At 53.9% G+C, this 20,201-nt stretch overlaps 9 protein-coding genes across 9 annotated transcripts; 5 read left to right on the forward strand and 4 right to left on the reverse strand.

The window, feature by feature from the left end:
• Positions 1-1,386: 1,386 nt before the first annotated feature.
• BO86DRAFT_430510 (uncharacterized protein) lies at positions 1,387-3,116 on the reverse strand (the record flags this gene model as incomplete). Its single annotated transcript, XM_025675704.1, has 2 exons — positions 1,387-1,505; positions 1,604-3,116. The coding sequence occupies 2 exons, from the start codon at positions 3,114-3,116 to the stop codon at positions 1,387-1,389; spliced, it is 1,632 nt and encodes a 543-aa protein (XP_025527478.1).
• A 2,459-nt stretch (positions 3,117-5,575) lies between these two features.
• On the forward strand, positions 5,576-7,752 carry BO86DRAFT_430513 (FAD-binding oxidoreductase; the record flags this gene model as incomplete). Its single annotated transcript, XM_025675705.1, has 6 exons — positions 5,576-5,838; positions 5,908-6,261; positions 6,317-6,363; positions 6,462-6,847; positions 6,885-7,373; positions 7,735-7,752. 6 exons carry the CDS (start codon positions 5,576-5,578, stop codon positions 7,750-7,752), a joined length of 1,557 nt encoding a protein of 518 aa, XP_025527479.1.
• Positions 7,753-8,126: 374 nt separating this feature from the next.
• Positions 8,127-8,847, forward strand: BO86DRAFT_95146 (uncharacterized protein). Its single transcript, XM_025677826.1, has 4 exons — positions 8,127-8,177; positions 8,259-8,303; positions 8,399-8,494; positions 8,576-8,847. Exons 2-4 carry the CDS (start codon positions 8,300-8,302, stop codon positions 8,725-8,727), a joined length of 252 nt encoding a protein of 83 aa, XP_025527480.1. The 5' UTR covers positions 8,127-8,177; positions 8,259-8,299; the 3' UTR covers positions 8,728-8,847.
• Positions 8,848-9,047: 200 nt separating this feature from the next.
• Positions 9,048-10,894, reverse strand: BO86DRAFT_430525 (uncharacterized protein). Its single transcript, XM_025675707.1, has 5 exons — positions 10,538-10,894; positions 10,194-10,471; positions 10,003-10,121; positions 9,534-9,918; positions 9,048-9,461 (listed from the first exon to the last, which is right to left on the reverse strand). Exons 1-5 carry the CDS (start codon positions 10,866-10,868, stop codon positions 9,156-9,158), a joined length of 1,419 nt encoding a protein of 472 aa, XP_025527481.1. The 5' UTR covers positions 10,869-10,894; the 3' UTR covers positions 9,048-9,155.
• Positions 10,895-11,306: 412 nt separating this feature from the next.
• Positions 11,307-12,459, forward strand: BO86DRAFT_430527 (alkene reductase). The gene has a single exon (XM_025675708.1). The coding sequence runs from the start codon at positions 11,313-11,315 to the stop codon at positions 12,387-12,389; it is 1,077 nt and encodes a 358-aa protein (XP_025527482.1). The 5' UTR covers positions 11,307-11,312; the 3' UTR covers positions 12,390-12,459.
• A 586-nt stretch (positions 12,460-13,045) lies between these two features.
• On the reverse strand, positions 13,046-14,587 carry BO86DRAFT_313392 (MFS general substrate transporter; the record flags this gene model as incomplete). The annotated part of the gene is made up of 1 exon (XM_025668004.1): positions 13,046-14,587. The coding sequence occupies one exon, from the start codon at positions 14,585-14,587 to the stop codon at positions 13,046-13,048; it is 1,542 nt and encodes a 513-aa protein (XP_025527483.1).
• Positions 14,588-15,175: 588 nt separating this feature from the next.
• Positions 15,176-17,392, forward strand: BO86DRAFT_456350 (Zn(II)2Cys6 transcription factor; the record flags this gene model as incomplete). The annotated part of the gene is made up of 1 exon (XM_025677160.1): positions 15,176-17,392. One exon carries the CDS (start codon positions 15,176-15,178, stop codon positions 17,390-17,392), a length of 2,217 nt encoding a protein of 738 aa, XP_025527484.1.
• Positions 17,393-17,737: 345 nt separating this feature from the next.
• Positions 17,738-18,223, forward strand: BO86DRAFT_313527 (Dabb family protein; the record flags this gene model as incomplete). Its single annotated transcript, XM_025668011.1, has 3 exons — positions 17,738-17,803; positions 17,873-17,983; positions 18,047-18,223. The coding sequence occupies 3 exons, from the start codon at positions 17,738-17,740 to the stop codon at positions 18,221-18,223; spliced, it is 354 nt and encodes a 117-aa protein (XP_025527485.1).
• Positions 18,224-18,560: 337 nt separating this feature from the next.
• BO86DRAFT_313441 (NAD(P)-binding protein) lies at positions 18,561-19,663 on the reverse strand (the record flags this gene model as incomplete). The annotated part of the gene is made up of 2 exons (XM_025668006.1): positions 18,561-19,384; positions 19,438-19,663. The coding sequence occupies 2 exons, from the start codon at positions 19,661-19,663 to the stop codon at positions 18,561-18,563; spliced, it is 1,050 nt and encodes a 349-aa protein (XP_025527486.1).
• Positions 19,664-20,201: the final 538 nt, after the last annotated feature.

Here is a 20,201-nt window from a genome sequence, read left to right on the forward strand (position 1 = left end):
GCAATCTTGACAACGAACTAGTAGAAAAAATTGGAATGATAATCATGTAGAATCGTGGGGCTTCCTTAGCTCTTAATAAACGTCCTCGCAGGCATCGAAAAAGTAGGCATCCAGTCCGTTGATACTCCGTCAGACCCCCCCCCCCCCCCCGCCCCTGTAGATTCCCCCCCGCCCCCCCCCCCCCCCCCCGGGATACTTGCAGATTCCGATCGCTCACACCTCTCCAAAGAAGCTTTGTCGTGAAGATGTGAAGTCAATCAACCTAGACCCTCCCACCGCGGCCACGTAGACTACGACCTGCAAAACCGGATCTGCAGCCACGGCGTATCATTAAGCCTCCGCGGCGTAATGTAGATAATTGAAATCTATAGCAATTGTCCATTCTGTGTCATCCACATTCAGCTGACGGAAACAGTATTGAAAGCTTTATTGAGATCACCCCAGCAGTACCCACACAGGCTGGAATTACAAATAATACGGCTGATTTGTCTGGGTAACGATAAGCTGCTGCCTGAAGGAGGTTATCCTTGAAAAGTAGTATCCTACGTGGCCGGCGTAGGTATCCGAGACATGGCGGCAGCAAATGGACACAGGTCCAATAGCTAATCGGCATTCGAAGCGACAACCACGTCAGCACTGAATTTGCACCCCCTGAAGCTAGGCGGGGGAGTGTGAATCTGCTGAACGATCCGCCGATTGAAAACTGCTGGGGGTTGGGTAGGCTATTGCCTGCCTATGCCTTAGCCTAGCATACTCACGCTCGTCCTATCCTAGAAACTGACTACCGACTAGGAGAGATTCCGACTGCCCGGTTACGAGCATAATCTCAGATGGTAAGGAAGCCGGAGAGTAGAGTTATCATTGTTTCTCATCGTGGTTTCTCGAAGGCGACAGTCGGAGGACGATGGCGGGGTACATGGAAGTAAGCGGTATTTCTTAGCTGAGCAGGTAGTCTGGTCCAGCTTGGATACAACGTTCAGAAAAGACAGCTTGGGGATATCACTAATATCGATGCGCTAGCCCGACAGAAGCCAGTCAAGCTCGAACCCTGTCTTGAATGCCAGAGTTCGGTGCTGATTAACATCGATCGCGTGCTCGCGGTGTCTTGTTGCCAAGCTGGGTAAGCCGTATCTACACGTTTGCTTTGAAGTTGTAGACCTATTGTTAACAAAAAAAAGACATAAAGCCTCTACCTCTACGTTGTGATATCAAACAACCACAAAACAGTGTTCAGCTATTGTAAAAATGGTCGCAGGCACAAGCGTTTTCTTCTGCAACTCGAGTTAACACAACGAAAGGCTGACAAATCCCACACTCGACGGGGTGAAATACAATATACTGGAAGCTAAAAGTTATGATTCCCTTGACCTGAGCCTTGACCTGAGCTCACTCCATCCACCCGGACCCGCCGGCCGGAAACAGGCTATCGAGCCAGAAGGAATTGACCGCGAGGGCCGCTCCTCCCGCCGCCAGGGCAGCCGGAAGAATCCTTTGGAACATCAGTTCTATTTGGAGATTGCAGTGATAGGACAAAAGCAGGGCAAGGACAAAAGGGCAATAGGGTCGCTGGAAGGAAATGCTCTTTTGATGGGAAGTTACTTACTGCTCATTCGCTGGGCCGGGTCAACCTTCAACTGGCGTATCCATTCGCTCAGCGTGATTTGCGCGTTGTCAGCCTCGAAGACGACAGGGCTCGCAGGGCATCTCTGCGCCGATGTCCGTGTTTGTCTGCACCTCAAAGGCAATGTCTGGGGTGCCGTCCCGCTCAGCGTGCATGCGGGATCGCTCACCTCGACTCTATGGCCATGGAACAACAAGTCCCGCATGCACAAGTACCGAAGCGAGGCCATCTCGTCGTGGAGGCTGACCCAGACTGCCCGCCACCGGCGCACGATCTCTGCCCTGCAATCAAGGATCCACTGGTGCTTCTCGGCAGAGTGGGGTTCGGGATGACAAGGTGAGGCGGGGGTGATAGGTTCGACTAGATTTACCGAAGATAAGGTAAGACGCTGCAAGGTAGTGGCAGCGGACCGCAGGAACGCTTGCAGGTCACCGTGGGTAGTATCAACGCCGTGCAAGTCCAGCTCCGTCAGCCGTGTGAAGTGGACGCGGGGTGCGAGCTGGGAGAACACCTGAGTCGGCAGGCGCTCGCCAGGGTTGTAGCAGGGCGACAAGGTAAGTGTCCGCAAGCTGGGGGCGGCGGCCACCATCTCTACCGCATTCCGCAGACAATCTTCCTTATAACAGTAGGTAAACGACTTGTTTGTGCCAGAGAGGCACAAGTGGAGGCTTTCAAGATTCTGTAAGAGGGCTAAGAATCGCTTGTACTCTGGTGTTGTCGTCTCCGTCCTCAGGATTGTCAGCTCCTGTGCTGCCACGCCGCAGTGATGATCATCGCACGTCTCGAGTCTCTGCAGCTTTCGCTGTTCGGAGATGATTGCGCTTACCACGGCAGAGAAAACACTCGCATGTCTATCACCCATTCTTTTCTTCTCCTGCCACAGGTACGCAGGGGAAGCAGTCGCACTGCGGCAGGGCAGCTGCTGCCGAAGCTGGCGTACCCCGAAACAGGGGAAATTCGCTGGCTGGGTCGAATCGAGTAAGAGCCTTGTGGGACAGGACCTTAGCCCGATACCGTCCAGATTGTTGAAGCAGGCGAGCAACTCACGAATAGTGCTTGCAAAGGTGCCTGTGCTCAATACGTGACAGTGATCCGCAACAATCGATTGGTAAGCGGTGAAACGGTTAGAGAGCTCAGTGTCACTCCAGGATCCCTCCGCGTAACAACTCGCAGCGAAACAATTCTCCCGTAGTGGTCGCATTTCATTTCGCGGTAGACCATGGTTTTTCTCCAGCGATCCTTCGAAGAGGGTGGGGACGATCCAGAGATTTCTCACTCGTGTGCGAAGATTCTCATCGGCAGCCACGGCCGCCAAGCGGCTCAGACTCTGACTTGTGATCAGAACACAAACGGTCTGGAAGTTAGAGTCCGCGAAGGCTTCCCACGTACGAAGGAAGAGTGTCTTGCAGGTAAGCCGAACGGCACACCAGTCAGCTACTTCCAGGTAGTCACAGGTATGGATGATAAGCTCGGTGGGAAGGGTAGTGAGATTCATTTCGACGGTAGAGGCAGCAGCAGCCCTTTGGTGGGTGAGAGGGCAGGTGTTATACATTCGACTCTCCGATCTTGGTCAACGTAGATTCAGAGACTAGTGGCTAGTCTAAGGACCGGCGATGGTCTAACAAACAACCCGTGGCGCCGTTGCTCACTAGTCTGTAGTCCATTAGATTGCCGGCCCTGGATGACGCGTCACCGCACTCGTCCTTGATTACGGGCTATTCGAAGATTGATCTCCCCATTCAGCAGTGACTCAGGGTCTTCAGAGGCGAGCCCCTTAGCCGAAGGGACATGATCATAGGGAAAGCTTGGTATGAAGTCGGTTCGACTGCAGTGGTAGGAGAAGCCGAGCTCGGCTCACCCTTATGCTGTAAGTGCGTCTCATCAAAACATCATCCTTGACATTGCATATATTCTGTGACATAACTGCATTCCCAAACAGAGGACAAAGCCCATTACAGCACCAAAGAGTGATGTGACTCATGAATGTCAGGCTGGGGTCAAGCCCTCCCGCGCAGCATTTGTTCCGGCTCTGGTGTGACTAACCCCGAGATAAGCGCTAACTATTCTGGCTAATCTAGTTAGGCTATTTTAGATTGCTGTTTGTTTTGAAGCTTGCCGATCACGCTAGACTATGAGGCAGTTTAGCTGTGGACCACACAGTGTATCGTCGCGGCTTAAGCGTCAACCGCAAATCACATCAGTGGCAATTGTCCGCTGGTCACTTCAGATGCTGATTATCAGAATATCATGACTCAACCCCGCGGTGAAAGCTAGATTATACTACTATCAGAAGTACCCAGGCAATATGCTGATCGATGTTGTTTTTGCTTACCGTCTACAGCACACAATCCCTACCTTACCGCTGAGCTCGTCCAGGATCCTTTGCCCGCTATTCATCACTCCGATCCATCTGCGGTCATATTGTCAGTGCTCACGCACTTCCGGTCCGGGAACATAGGGTGGTAGGAATGAGGGCCCGGGAAGGCCTACGAGCCCGACTATCTCTGCACTTTATCCCGCTCGTAGATCTGGACCTCCACGTTGGGCAGTCTGTCACGGTATGGATTAGCTGTCTAGATTTATCCAGAGGGAAGGGGATATACACTTGTTCAGGTATGTGGTCACAGCCGTGCTCGCGAGCCCGGCTCCCACAACAGCCACGCGGAGCTTCTTCTCCTCTGGCTGGGTGACATGAACCATCTTTCTAAATTTGACTGCGTGGTAGCAAGCGGCGGTAAATGGGCGGCTCTAGACGAAGCAAAAGATAAACGTTCGACCTCGGTTGTACCTGGTTATCAAGTACTCGGGCTTATTTAGATATGAGGATTCGATCGAGGTTTAATACCTCCTGTCCTACGAGATGCATTCAAGATCGGAGCATTTCTCTGTTTTGTAAACGACAATCCACAATCCACGATTGATACCAGCATTACTGCTTCTAGTTGATTGTTGGTCTAGCTTCTCTGCTAGCCCTAATTTGCTTCCCGATTCGATCGCAGTCAGCAGGCTACAGTGGTCATCTCGCAGGATTCGCCCTAGGCCGAGCATCATCCGGCACATACTGTTCAGGCACGAGAGAAGGAACCGAAATGACGATAAGGCAACTGCACCATTCGTGTATCTTACAGCCTGCTGTAGTAATTTTCAACGGCTCTTTTCTTTCATACCACCAGCACATCCACTGAGTGCCGGGCACTCAACAGAGGGAAACGTAGCGGAAATATCATATTGCCCCGGGCCGGCTCCCGCGGGGTCCGTGGGGCCCGTTTCCGATCTTGCCCCGACCCGCGTTTTGCCAATAACCACGCATTGTGAATTTGTAGATATTGTTTAGAGGATATTTCACGGGATCGGACATGCAGACTACGCCTTTGAAGTAATGTATACCGTACCTCTGATTCCACAGTTGACGAGGCCTTTGCGATCCGACTTGGGAAGGCAGTTGAATTGATGCAGGTAGCCCGGTACCGTTGCGATACAATATATGTAGTGTCTTAATAGTGCGCTACACACAGCATCACTTGTAACCGCACAAGGCGAGACGAAGACGCTGGATCAGCCCTCAGTAACAAAGGGCCGTCTATATTTAAAAAGGCACCTAAGAGATTGCCGCGCAATTCACGGAGGGGAGAATTGTATTATGGAAGTAATGAAGCTGGTGCATAGCCCTGAAATCCACATTATGTAACCATCGGGGGGTAAACCCGTGCGGTTGGAAGTGTCGCAAGCGGGTTTTATCCCCAACATCCTCCTGTCCACGGCAGGAGCCGGATGACCTTCCCCGCAACTCTATGGGAGGATTGCCGAACAAGCGGAGAAAAGGCTGGGGATGGGATGCCTTTCGATATTGTATTTATCCCGACAAGACCACGGGAAGTGCGGAAGACCAAGCACAACATCCCAAGCAGCGTCACCCACTCTTACCTGGACTTGTCATACACCCTTACACTCAGCATGGCTTCATCTTCTTTACAGCGGTTCTTCGATGCGGTTGCCACCCTGATCGGAGAAGAGAACATCTCCCGCACTCCCAGCCATGGCGCACTGCAAGGCCCGCATGGGCAACACTCGTATGCGGATCCCTTTGCCCTGCATGCCAAACATGATCCCAGCGGTGCAGTCCGTCCAAAGGAGGTCCCCGAGGTTCAGGAGATCTTGCGGCTGGCCAATGCCCACCTTGTTCACTTGTGGACGGTTTCACGGGGCAAGAATCTAGGGTGAGAACCCGCTTCCTTCAATTCACGCTCTTCTGGCTCCGAATGCTTTCTGCTTACTGACAACTTCAGGTACGGAGGCGCTGCTCCGGTCGAGAAAGGCTGCGTAGTCCTGGATCTTCACCGCATGAACCGAATCATCGAGATCAACGAGGAGTCCGCCTATGCGATTGTAGAACCCGGCGTCTCGTTCTTTGATCTTTACCATGAGATCAAGAAGCGAGGGTTGAACTTGTGGCCTTCTGTCCCGGCCATTGGTTGGGGGTCTGTTCTCGGGAATACGCTCGATCGTGGGTTTGGCTACACGCCGCAGGGGGAGCATTCCCAGTCCCAGTGTGGGATGGAGGTGGTCCTGCCGACTGGCGAGCTCATCCGAACGGGGATGGGGGCGATGAAAGATAGTGCTCTGTTTCCGCTCTTCAAGGGGTAAGTCGGTGTGATATTTTGGTGGAGTTGGATCGGCTGGCTGACCATTTTGCAGTGGCTATGGTCCCAGTGTGGACGGCCTGTTCTATCAGTCAAATCTGGGTATATCTACGAGCCTTTCGAAGGGACGTGAACGACGCCGTTGGTGGGTGCATTGCATGGGAACCTTGAAGCTGACGCGTTCACTGTTCCCACGATAGGAGTCGTTACCAAGATCGGCATGCATATTACCCCGGCCCCGGAGGCCTACGCCACCGTCGAAGTCAGCGTCCCACAGGAATCTGATTTGGTTCCGCTGGTGGGCATTTTGTCGGATCTCATGCGCCGCTCGGTGATCCTAAACTCCCCGTCGATCGCCAATATCTTCCGCATTGCGCTTACTTCGCAGAATCCGGAGGTGCTCGCAGAGATGAAGAAGTACATGAACCCGGGGAGTTGCGTCCCATACAGTGCACTGGAGGAGATCCGCACGAGACAGGGGTGGGGGTTCTGGAAAGCCTATTTCTCCTTGTACGCACCGGTGGAAGTGCTGCCGGGGCTGCTGAAGACGATCCAGCGAGCGTTCAGTGTCATCCCGGGGGCGACGGTTGAGTGGCGCGAATTCCCCGGCGCGACTGGCCCAGGTCATCAACTCGGATGAGGTGGGATTCGAGGAAGTCCCTCACAGCGGAATCCCGACTCTGGCCCCTTTGGAAAGCCTCAACAGTCGGCAGCAGGGCAGTGGCCATGTGTGCTTCTCGCCCATCCTGCCCCCCTCGGGCCGCGAGCTGTACGACTGGTACTTGACGGCCAAGCAGCGAACCATCGACGCCCAATTCGACTTCTTCGCCGACTTCCACGTCTACCCCCGTTACGTGCTCGCCATCGAGCTCGTGGTGTATGCCCCCCACGAAGAACAGTCAATGGACCGGCTCTTCCGCCATCTGCTGCAGGACGCGGCCGCCCAGGGTTACACCGAGTACCGCACCCACGTCGAATACATGGACGAGGTCGCATCTCATTTCGATTTCAACGGGGGTGCCTTGCGCCGATTCACCACCCTGCTGAAGGATACTCTCGATCCGGTAGGGGTCTTGTCTCCGGGCAAGTCTGGGATCTGGAATTCTGATAGAGTAGACCAGAGAGTCATGTCTCATGTGTGATTGCTCGGACTATTCCTGTACACAGATTCAGTTGATTCATCGAAATTCATTGATAATCATCCCTGAGGATGATAATACAGGACCTTGAAACCGACCCTTCGTCGTAAAATGCCTTTTGCAGGCTTTCGCCTCCCTTTTAGCACGCAAGTTGACAGCTTGGGTACACTGCCGTGCGTTCGATTACAGATGGATACAGCAACCACTTCAGGGAATGAGATTCGCCTGTAGAAATATGTGTATGTTGGGAGTTCAGATAATCTAAATTCTCTACAAAACTGTCTACGCTGGTGCTAGAATAGGTAGTCCACCAGAATCGATTCTTAGGCGGCAGATCGACCCACACGGTTGATTCCACGGGGGAAGGAATATCCCGTCCTCGAGATCGCACAGAGACCGATCCAAAGTACTGGGAGGTGCAGAAGACCGCGTCGGGGCCTCGGATGTAGCCCCGGTTATCGGGGGAAGCGGGCCGACGGACACGCGGTAATCTACAGTTTGTATAGTGTGTACAGTACGGTACTGTCCTGTCCTGTGCGCGGGGTCGTATTAGGTCGTACAGGAAGCCTGAGGATCGCCTGTTCATAACTTCCATCCTTGTGATCCTGGCTAGGCGTTTTCCCCTTGCCGGGGCAGGGTGGAAGAGGAATAAGGCTGACATCTTCTCCCGCATCGTATTCACTAACTTGACACTGTCCCCAGCTCAGGAATGTCCGGTTTTCTAGGGTTTGGCGCCATCGCCGACGGCTTCTATCGCGGCGTCTCGATCCATTGTTTGCATGTATCTTTTTATACAAGTCGACTCCTGTCCCTCACTTTTAACCCCCAAATTGAGCTGCTAACCCCCGTACCGAGCAGATTTCCTTGTCTTGACAGCCTTCTGTGTCTCTCAGGAGTTGATGTGTGAGTGTGCTATCCCAAACCCTTTCCCTCCTCCCGCATACAGGGGGGGGGCCACAGGGCTCAACCTTTTTACTTACAACATCCCTTGTCCGTAGCAATCTATCTCGCCGGTACAAACAACCTCACGCACGGCTTGGCGCTGATGACGATCATCGGTCTGATCCGAGACCTCGGCTCCTTCAGCATGGGATGTAAGTCGACGGCCTGATCTTACCCCTACCGGGCTCCGAGCCACGCCTATGCCCGGCGTGGCTGCTAACCGTTCATCACAGACGGGATTGTGCCCTTCGTGGAAAGATGTGGTTTCCTGACTAGCTTCGGTTTTTATGCGGGCCTGCATGGGTTCGTCGGGCTCGGGGCTGTTCTACTATACGTTTTTTCGGACAAGCTACGCGCGTCCCGGTGGTCAGGGTCTGACGTCTAGACATCGGAGGGAAGTGGAAGGGCCTAGTAGGGAGAGACGGGTACTTGGAAGGCCCCTAGGCGTTTCCCCTCTCCACCACTTGGCGGGATACCGGACAGTCTGCTGGATCAAGTGCGTGTGTGTGGTCGTAATACAAACGGCGGGTGGTCGCCAATCCGGTGATATACTTACACATCATGATTGATAAGCTTGATGTGGTGAATTGTAGGACCGTGAACGGTTCCCACGGGTTTGACTGTATCAGAACAAGGTTTTGACAGACTATGTAAGCATCCTAGAGCGACATGGGCAGACTTTTCCACCCAATATTTGCAGACTTGCTTAGATGTATCATTTACAGACATAAATCATTACGCTCTTAGAGTTGAGCTGGCGCCGCCAGATTGAGTCTGAGGTGGAAGAATGCAGACTAACCAAGCACTCAATCCTCACACTCCCCGCAACTGATACTGCGAGACTTCGGTCCACAGCGCCCTGACCGGCATCAAGAACGCGTCATCAGACCAGATGAACTGTCGCATACACTGATGCAGTCTTGCCCACGAGATGTGGGGATAATCAAGGGCAAGCACGTTCACATAACCCGAGCGAACTGGTCCGACCGGCGCAAATGCGCCGCCGATATGGAGCAGCCAGACGAGCAGATCAGCATCCCGATCGCCGTCCCATGCCCCGGCGTCGGCGTCGGCACGCAGCGTCCTGATGTTAAAGAGGAGCTGGGATGACATGTGCGACTGGACCACCAAAACGGAGTCAGTCAACCAAGATTCCTGAACTCCCGTGTGCCGTGGGGCAATTTTACTCACCGGAAGCACCAACTCACACCAGATCTTACAGCACAGCGTCATGGAGCACAAGTATGCCGCGAGACGACAACACTCCTGCAGTCGACTCAGCCCCGACAGGGCCTTGAGCCGCGACTGGATGGAGGCGACGTGGTTGTTGATATGCAGCATGCCCAACGCATCAATGTGCGACGATCGCGGGATGTTCCGGATGCATTGCAGAGCATGGACGTCTTCTAGAACTGTACTGAACTCTTCCCCGAAGATGTGCGACCGGGATTGAAATCCTGGTGGGAGACGATAGAAGTTGGGCACGAAGGCATCCCGGGTCCAGAGGAGGGGGGCGAAGGTGGTGTGGTTGACGATGCGTTTGGACCCCACTATGAGGGATGAGTTCAGGTCTTGCCTGGCGATTACATCAGTACATCAAATGGCCCGTCAGGGTACACTGGTAAGCATAGTAACGGTACAGTTGATAAGGGTCACTCACCAGAATATGGCTCGTTGGATTCCCGGAGTCAGATGGATGCTCTTTCTCTGGCAGATTTGCAGCAGTTGCTGCACTGCGCCCATGTGAAGTTCGACCTGGGGCTTCAGTCCGAGGCGAGCCTAGTGCGGAAACTTACTATCTGCACCAAGACATGAATAGGGATTTCATGTGGGTCATTTGACTAAACATACCCCCACACCTGCGATCAGCAATATGGCGCCGATAACCGCCTCCGAGGCAGCGTCATGCTCCGAGTCCATCCGCTCGCGGATATATGTGATCGCATGACCCTGATACCGCAAACACTCCCGGTCCAGACTGCCGCCGGTGACGGCAAATGCGAGAGTAAGCATCACGGCATTAATCAGAGCGGGGTCTTGGAAGCCAGTTCGAAAGACCGAGCGAAAGCTCTGGAAGGCCAGTTCCTCGGCGACGCTGAAGACCGGCTCAGGAGCTTGCCTGGCCCTATCTGGGACGCCGGGTAATCAGCGGGATAAGAGCAAAGAAACGAGCAAATGGAGGAGGAACCACTTACAATCACCAAGCAGTGCCTGCAGCCTGGAAGAGTCCACTGCAAGGGTCTGGAACGGATCGAGAGCACTCGAGAGGGGGGAGTAAACTGGAGCTGGTGGATTGGTACAAGTCATGGTATATGGCTTGACTGTCTGAGCTGAATCATTGAAATTAGGATCGATATCCGGGTCTTCAAAGGTTGTCAGAATGAAATTGGTCCTAGAGCGTTGCTGGTCCTTCCGTTTCCTTTCCAGCGCTTTCTTCAGCGCGTGCGACCGCGCCCGACGCCGCGTCGCCTTGTCCTTTACGGGCTCGTTGACTTGGATCGAAATAAACTGAAAGTCTCCGGCCATGTTGCTTGCTTAAGCTGCCAGTCCTGCAACGATAATGGGTATGATACTCGTTGAATGTGTCGAACAGTAAGTCCAAGCCTCAGCAGCCTTGCTTAGAAATCCGAATGACAAAGACAGACTATGCCCAAATAGGAAGTATCTCGTTTCCTTTTTGGGAACGACCTCTTTGCCCTAATGAGATCTTGGACCCTTGCAAGATATTCTCATCAACTCCGACATTTCGGGGCGACATATCATCATTCCTGCATTCGGCAACAACTCGCTACTTTATCAGGCTCTGCACATTTTTCAGCTGCGATGGCGACTATGCTAACAATACTCGAAGGCAGGAATGGAAGAAATATATAAACGACCCGGTATAGCGAAAAAGAGGGGCAGATTTCAACAACAAAATCTAGCTGACTTCAACCTTTTATGCTCAATCAGATAAGTCAGTCCACCACAATGACGGAATCACGCCTCTTCAAGCCTCTCCAGATCGGCGCCATCCAAGTGCAGCACCGCGTCGGCATGGCACCGCTGACCCGCCGCCGCGCCACCCCAGATCGCATTCCCACCGCGCTGATGAAAGAGTACTACACGCAACGCGCCTCCGAGCCCGGAACCCTCATCATCACCGAAGGGACCTTGGTCTCCGCCGCCGCATGCGGTGGGTTCTCCAACGCCCCCGGCATCTGGCGGGCGGACCAGATCGCGGCGTGGAAGGAGATCACGGACGCGGTGCACGCGCGGGGCAGCTTCATCTACGTGCAGCTGTTCGGAATGGGCCGGGCGGCCGACCCAACGGTGGCGGCGAGTGAAGGAATCGACATCGTGGCGCCCAGCGCGATTCCCATCCCGGCGGACGAGAACCCCGCCGCGCCGACACCGCGGGCCATGACCCGGGCTGAGATCCGGCAGACGGTTGTCGACTTTGCGACAGCAGCGCGGAACGCCCGCGCGGCCGGGTTCGATGGTGTCGAGGTGCATGGCGCCAACGGATACCTCCTGGATCAGTTTCTGCAGGACACAAGTAACCAGCGCGACGACGAGTATGGGGGTAGCGTCGCGAATCGGTCTCGGCTGCTCTACGAGGTGCTGCAGGCGACTGTGGAGGCGATTGGCGCGGACCGCGTCGGACTCCGCTTGAGTCCCTGGTCCCGGTTCCAGGGCATGCGCATGGCAGATCCGATCCCCCAGTTTGCAGATATTGTCGATCGGGCTGGCGGGTTGGGCCTGGCGTACCTGTCGCTCGTTGAGACGCGCATATACGGCGCGTGGGTCTATGACGGGAGTGTGGATGAGAGCCACGAGACGTTGGACTTTGCGATCGAGCGCTGGAATGGGCCGATTCTGGTGGCTGGAGGCTATGGGCTGGAGAACGCGCGGAGGCTAGTCGATGAGCAGTACCCGAACAAAGATATTGTGGTGTTGTTCGGGCGGCATTTCATCTCGAATCCGGATCTGGTGTATCGGCTCAAGCAGGGGGTGGAGTTGAGCAAGTACCAGCGCGAGACCTTTTATCAAATCAGCTCTTCGTGAGGATATGTGGATTATCCGTTCAGCAACGAGTATTCAGCGGCAGTGGGCGCTTAGGGAGGCTACATTCATAATAGTGTCGTGTTAAGTACGATTGCATTACGCAAGTGAAATAGGTATACAGAATGGAGAAACATCTGAAGTCTGTCTTCAATATGAACAAAAGGCCAGCGGCAAATACTAGAGGTTACTACGATACACACCGCGGGTGTTAGAAACGACCAGTAAAACAGCTAAAACATGCAATGTAAGGGACTCCCTGGTGGGAAGCTACCGAATTACTAACCTCCCAACGTGTGGCGTCTCTGCGGTCAGTAGTCGGGTGGGCGCCTCTGAGGATGGTCAGTACGGTTGCGCACGCGCGTAGTGCGACTGCGATCTAGAGGCTTCTCTGTGCTGTAACCTGGCTTGTGGGCAGAGATGGAACTCTGGGATCTGCCGTCTTGCCGGCGCATGCTGCGCCAGAAGGTATGCTTTGAATGCGGTCCAAGATACTGGGAATATTTCTCCATGTCTGTCTATTATAGAAATAACTCATCCCCAATAACTCATCCCCTGCAAGATTGCCTTGAACTTTTGTTATATTGACATATGAAACCCACCTGCTTCCCCTGTGAGCGCCGTAGTACTTGCTGCATCTGTCTCCGACTGCTTCAGATTCATTCGACGTGATCCTTCTCCTCACTCTTCGGGATGCGAACAAACCCAACACAAACCGCCGCCGCCGCGAGCGAAATCGCCAAACTAAACCACCAGATCGCCCGTAAAGCGCCGAGGTCCAGACTATACCCGTCCCCGCCGGCTTTGGTGACTTCCTTTCCGATAGTGTCTCCAATAGCCGTCACAATCGCTGCGGACAGATTCTGAATCGTCACGAGTAGACTCCCGGCTGAGCCCTGGAAGGAGCGGGGCACATTGGATGTGATGAAGATGGACGCGGCTGCGAATGTCAGATCCGGTCCGAAAGTCACGAGGGCAATTCCCGGCATCGACAAAGCCCAGTACGTCGTGTTCGGGGTTTGAGGTAGGAAGAACACAGGGCCCATTGTGTTCGCGAGCATTCCAGCGATGAGGATCCAATGTCCGGGGACGAGATGTAAGGTTTTCGAAACGGTGTATGTAGCAAGGATGCCGCAGATCATATTGGGGATAAAGTATAGGGCCACGGTGATGGGAGCGTGACCCTGGATTGTAAGGAGAAACCGCACGGCGAAGAACATCCATCCGCCGACGTATGCTCCATACCCGAGGAAATAGGAGATCGCTAGTGGGAGAAATCCCGCGGTGGTCCAGAGCCGATTATCGACAAGCGGTCGAGATGCTCGTCTTTCAGCGAAGTAGAACAGAACAAGAAACAGCGCTCCCACAATGATCAGGGTGTATGTGTATGGGCTCCAGTCGCTGGGGACACCTTGCGTCAGGCCGAGTATAATAAGGCCGCAGCCAATCGCCGCCAGGACTGCGCCGAGCACATCAAAGTGCTTGAGCGATAGCTGATCACCGGATGCACCGGGCCTTGGGGCAAATGAGGGGATACCGGAGAATGAAGCTACGGCACAGATGGCGCATACCATGGCATTGCTTCCAAAGATCCAGGGCAGGTGTGAGGTGAGGGCGCCGCCTTGTAGACAGCCGACCAGGAAGCCCACGGGCGTCATTGCGGACATGACCGAGAAAACCCTAGTTTTCCGAATCCCAGGCGAGTACACGCGCCCCAGCAGACTCATGGAAGTTGACTGCAGGACACCAATCGCTAGCCCCTGCATGGCCCTGACCACGAAAAAGAGGACAGGTAGGGAAGGTCGGATACTGAAAACGCCCACGACATTCCAGACGACGAGCCAAACAAAGCCCAGAATCATTAGGAGTCTCGGGTCTGACAGATCTGCCAGCGACCCGGACACAATCACAGCGATGCCGTTCGCCAGCAGGAAAGAGCCGATCAACCAGGGAGTATTGCTTTCGCTGACCCCGAGTCTGTGAGGGAATACAGCCTGGTTGATAACGACATTGCCGAGAAAGAGACCAAACAGGAATAGGCCCATAGAGCAGAGTAGGATGAATACGAACTCGCCCGTGAAGCCGCTAAACTCGGAGGGAACACCCTGTGGGGGTCGAGGATGTACTTCGGTCTCTGCTCCATGCCGCGCGGGAGCGTCTTCGAGGTCCAGGGCTGCCGGGGGACGGTGGATTTGCGGCATGTAGCCGTGACTACGCTCCTCCGATGCATTAGTCATATCTGCCCAGACAGGTGGTTCCTGGACCGCGTCAGGAACGAGAGTTGGCTCTTTCTCTGGCGGACGACAATTAGTTAGGGCTAAGTAGACTCCAGGAGTAGCTGTGATATCACTACCTTGCCAGTCTGCATTTTCCACTGGAGGATTCATGCTTGATTGTCGGGATTGATACTCGGTATCTTGGACAGATGCTCGAAGAGACTCGCCCGGACTTTGCTGTCAGTATTTGTAGCTTTCAAGACTTATCAATCTGCACATGGAGCCTGTTTCTTATAAAGCACCAAAAAGGTTTTGGGTACTGAGGCGACCCCAACGCATTTGGTAGAATACAATACATTATTTTCGCCGATAACGCCATTTTACTAATCCTGAATTCGGTAGATGGGTGAGAAGATATCAAGTTTTACCCGAGTTTGCTCGCTTCAAGAGTGAATGAGGGTAACGGGTGTGGAGCCCAAGAGGGTCGATATAGCCGGGTATATGCTTGCCGCCACCGGCTATATCGCTGACTAATACCCGAGTCGTCTTTTTCATTCCCCCTCATGGTTCAACATGACGTCCAGCGAATATTGCCGACATGATTGCGACATGGTGGACGCAAGGGACCCTAGCAGACAGCCGACCAGACCGCGCATGCGAGCAGGAAAGGCATGTACGCGCTGCCATGAGAAACGGATCAAATGTGACGGCATGCAACACATGCCATGCACTCGCTGCGTGCGAGATCGCCACGCGGATTGTGTGCTCCGGGAGACGAAACGTGGGACGTATACCCGGAGTGCCCTGCGTCAGAAAAAAGTACGCAGTGATCATGAATCACGAGTAAGAGTCCCGGCTGGTGTCGCCGGCGATTTGCCCTCGCAACATAATATAAATTCTCGGATCGGGGCTAAAGATCCTGAAGTACCACTTGTGTTTGGGTCTGATGTTGCGACGCTTTTCCCAAGAGGTTCATCTGCTCCGGAATTGGGTTCACGAAGCATCGGCCATGCCCAGCCTCAGACCGGCATTAGAACCTCCAGCTCACAGGTTCGGCTTCAGGAAGGCCCGCGAGCGAGTGAGCCTGCGCCTATCCATGTTGCAGCGGAGGCTCCAGGCGACGGCTCCTCCTACCATCAAATCTCGTGGTCCGCGATGTTCGACCATTTCCTGAACAACCGCGAAAACGGACGAGAATGGATTGACAAGTGTTCGATCACGTACCTCGGAGAGTCCTTTCCCCTGTCTATCGTGTTGGGTGGCTCCAAAGGCGACAGCCGACCGAGACTACACCATCTAGGCCCGCCTTTCCCTACGGCCCTAGGAAATATACCCTTCCAGCCACAGCCCACACATATGTTGTCAGAGGACCTCGAGTATCTCCGTGCCAAGGGAGTGTTCAACCCACCGGGAAAGGCACATCTGAATGCCCTCATCTCGATCTTCCTGGATCACGTCTACCCGCTCTATCCGATTGTCAATCGCCAGGAATTCATCCAACAGTCCAAGAACGAGCAACTGCCGTTAATTCTCACGTATGCTATGAGCTTCATTGCGGTAACATTCGCTACTGAGTCCGCCCTGAGCCTTCTAGGCTTTCGGACCCGGCCTGAGGCCCGTTCGTTCTTCTACAAGAAGGCCAAAGCGCTCTTCGACATGGGATATGAAACGAATAAAATCACTCTCCTCCAAAGCACATTCCTCCTATCGTTCTACGGCGGCGGGCCAAACACCTACTGGAACTTTTACTCCTGGATCAGCACGGCTGTGACAATCGCCGAAGGCATAGGAATCCACCGCTCGACCATGGCAGTACCCAACATGCAACCGCAAGACAAAAGTCTAATGCGACGAATGTGGTGGGCCCTGGTGGTTCGCGACAGCATATGCGGCACGTTGGTCGGGCGTCCGTTCCGCATTGACCTGGACCAGGCCGATGCAGATATGTTGACGATCGAGGATTTCGCGCACGATGCCGCAGGCCCTGACTTCCTGGAGGACCCTGCTGCTCACCGATATGCGCAACATCAGATCGAGACCGCGAAGCTGTCCCAGATCATGCGCGAGATCATCATCAGCCGGTTCTACCCCGGAAGACGGCCCGTGATGTCCGACGAGCTCCTTGAAAAATTGGTCCGGTGGAAAGCAGACCTGGTTCCGACATTGGTCTGGGATGCCGAGGTGCCGGATCCCTCGAATCCGTTCTCCACGGCCCTGTCCGTCCAATACTACCACCACCTGATCTTGATTTATCTCGGGCACAGACGCGGCGAGGAGACGTGTCGCCGCGATGAGCGTGAGGTCGACGAGATCATCGACACCGCCGCACATCATATTTCCACCGTGGTGTGCATGCTCGTGACGCGATCGGCCGTGCTCAGCGTGCCCCATGAGCTATACCACGGGATCTTCCTCGCGCAGGCGGCGTTCTATGAGCGGATGCGGAGCCCGAATAAACTGGTCGCGCGGCTTGGTCGGTCGGCGCATAACTCCTGCCAGATGGTTCTGAAGGCAATTAGTGAATTCTGGGACTGCGGGACGTTTATCATGCAGCTGTTCGATAATTTGTCGAGTCGCTGTTTGGAGCAGCAGCCGCGGACTACCGAGAGTGGGCAGGAGAGCCGTGCTGTGGGCGCTGCTGAGGCTTCTGATGTAGGCGGCGCTGTGAACGCTGCCAATGAGGCGGGCATTTTCACTTTCAATGCTTCGCTTGGGGATGATTGTTGGCAAGGCAATCCGATGCTGGAGAGTCTGTTCGATTTACCACTGGAGCTGTTTTTGGCTGACTAGCTGTGGTTATCTCCCTTGTCCTGGCATGTCAGAACATAGCATTGATGAAGATCCTGTCACAAAATAGATCTGTAGTCAAGAAACTGAATCCGGAGCAAGACGGCCTTTTGACAAATGACTCGCGGAAACTGATACCCTGTCTATATGCACGGCTATATGGTTGACAGATGGTTACGCCCAGTACAGCCAACAACTCAAAATCACCTCCCATTGTTAGTACCTGATGGTCGCTTTTATGATATAAGATCCACCTTAGGTGTTTTGTCTTGTCGCACGGCATGCATCGTCATGCATAACACCCGTTGTGACCCCGCTTCAGACATTTCCTTAAGGGTTTGGCCCACGATGACAATCACCCATATTGTCCTTTTCCAATTCGAGCAGGATGCGCCTCTTGAAGCAGTTCTTAATGTCTGTTAGGTTCTCTTCCTCGTGTTCCCACGCATCTCAAAAGTTATGTCATAGCCAATAGGCAGCCAGGCATGCAAGCGAATGCTGAGTCTCAAAGACCGTTGCCTCCATTCATCAACAGGCAAACCATATATCCAATCAGCGTCGGGTGAAAAGGATAATTCGCCTGAAGGTGCACAGGTAGGACTACCATTCGTCTGGTGCCGAAGCTTCTGTGAGGAGGGATGTTGATTTCGTACTCAGGGTAGTATCACACATGCATTTATTTTTGAGTTTGCAACAGACGCGGACAGGGACTTTTACGTTAATCGAGGCCATGTACATCAGGAGTTTGTCAGGAGCCTGGATGGGTTAATTGAGAGGGCCCTGGTGGTGGACTTTACTCCTGGTGTGCTAAATACATACACACCATACATATAGTATGGACAATTCACCTTACTTGTAGCGAACCCTTTCTGACGTGTGCCAGATATTACCGGGAATTAAGTAGTAGGGTTAGAGGTAAAGTCAACAAGAAATCAGTATACGAGTGGGGGAATAACGCTAGGTGATGTTGGCTGAAGGCCAGGAGATAGATGCACAGGCCACCGAATTACTCAGAACTTCATTCTGGCAACCTCATTGAGGAAAAGTATCTCCGTATGTGTGCGCGGCCACATCAAGCCTCTGGATAAATGGTCTCTCAATCAGTTGCATGGTTGTACTGGGCGACGAAGTTTGTACTCAGATTGGTCACTATCTATATAGTCCCCTGTACTCAAAGCCCCAGTCTAGTCGCCTCAGATCTTACAATCTCCGGCAACTCCTCGCTCAAACCCCTCTCCTGCGGCTTCCAGCCGAGAGCCTTCCTCGCCCGCGCCGCCACTCCCCGCGAGTTCATCCCCCAACTCGCCGCCTCGAATCCCGCCGACGATTTAACAGCTTCCTCAATCGACCAAGCCCGAAGCTCGGGCTTATCACCCTTGATGTACCCCTGTCTGAAGGTCTCCTCGCCCACAGCAACCGACAAATCACCCCAGACATGCTCCCCATTCTCAGCGAAATAGTACCCATGCGCTCCCCAGATCTCCAGATCATCTCTCGAGGAGGGCTCCAACGCTGCCTGCACAAGGAGCTCAAACACCCTGCTCAGATCATGCACATGCACATTATTCCATCGTGACAGACCCTTCCCGATCCGCGGGCAGTACTGCTCCTTCAGAACAAACGCCGCAAGCTCGTACACCTGTCGTCCGCGACCGGAGACCGGCCCGCGGCCCGGACCGTAGATCGTAGGAGGGCAGATGACGGCCGTCTTGACGGAATCCGCATGGTCAATGCCGGTGTTGAGGACAATCTCGTCCACGTTGCGGTGGAACGCCGCGCTGGGGAGGTTGACCAGCTCGTCCACACCCTCCAGATCATTGAAGACTTTGTCATCCTTCTCGCCGAAGGTCTTCGTCACTTCCGAATCGAAGTAGGTCAGGATTCCCGCTCCCCCGGTGTGTAGCCAGAACCCGGGTCGCGCGGCGGAGTGGCCCTGCACCAGACCCTTGGCTATCGCCGTCGCGGCATTGACGTGGTCCGATGAGTCGGCGGTGTCTGTAGCAGGTTAGCACGCCTGACGTGAAATGTATGCGGTATGGACAACGTACGGATGACGATATCGGCCCACGCCGCTTCACGTTCCAGCAATTCGAGGTCGTCATTACCGCCGATGATAGTGCGGGCTGTGGGATACGCGGATTGCACTTTCTTGGCCTTGTCTTCGGAGCGGATAAGCAGTGCGTACTCGAACTTGGGATAGCGATGGTGGATTTGGTACAAGGCATCGCCGCCGATGTAGCCGGTGGCTCCGGTGAGGAAGACTTTGACTGCCATTTGCCGGGGTTGAGAACTGCGCTCGATGAAAGAATGGAGTCCAACAAGAGTCATGAGCCAAGTGGTTCTCCTTATTTCGAGGGCTGGATCATTCGGTTTGTCGCGAGTCCATTTAAGGAGCCGCCCTGCAAAATATGACGTAACAGAGTTGACGCCGAATCGATATTCCCGTGTGGCAATGGCTCGCATATAGCCGAAGGACAGGTGGGTTTTCATATACCAAGGCGGACCCCACCCCCCGTCAGTGCTATTTTTTGAATGTCCGGGTGAGTGATTGGACAAGCTGGCATCATTATGCATGTCCTTCGAAATGGGTGCACAGGTGGCTATGTCTCATTGGCTGCAGAAATTGTACCTTGTATGCCTCATCCATCTGCAGACAGATCGGAATGTTGTATGTCGTTAGTAAGATCAATATTTTATCAAGAAGACATGCTATTGACATAGTGTTGTCCGGCAGAGAGATGGCTACGAGCTTCAAGGCAGTTAGAGATCGATATAGGTAGGTTCGGACAGTGAAAAGAAAATATGAGTGAGC

Source organism: Aspergillus japonicus (assembly GCF_003184785.1).
Source record: "Aspergillus japonicus CBS 114.51 unplaced genomic scaffold BO86scaffold_25, whole genome shotgun sequence".
Classification (NCBI taxonomy): Eukaryota; Fungi; Ascomycota; class Eurotiomycetes; order Eurotiales; family Aspergillaceae; genus Aspergillus; species Aspergillus japonicus.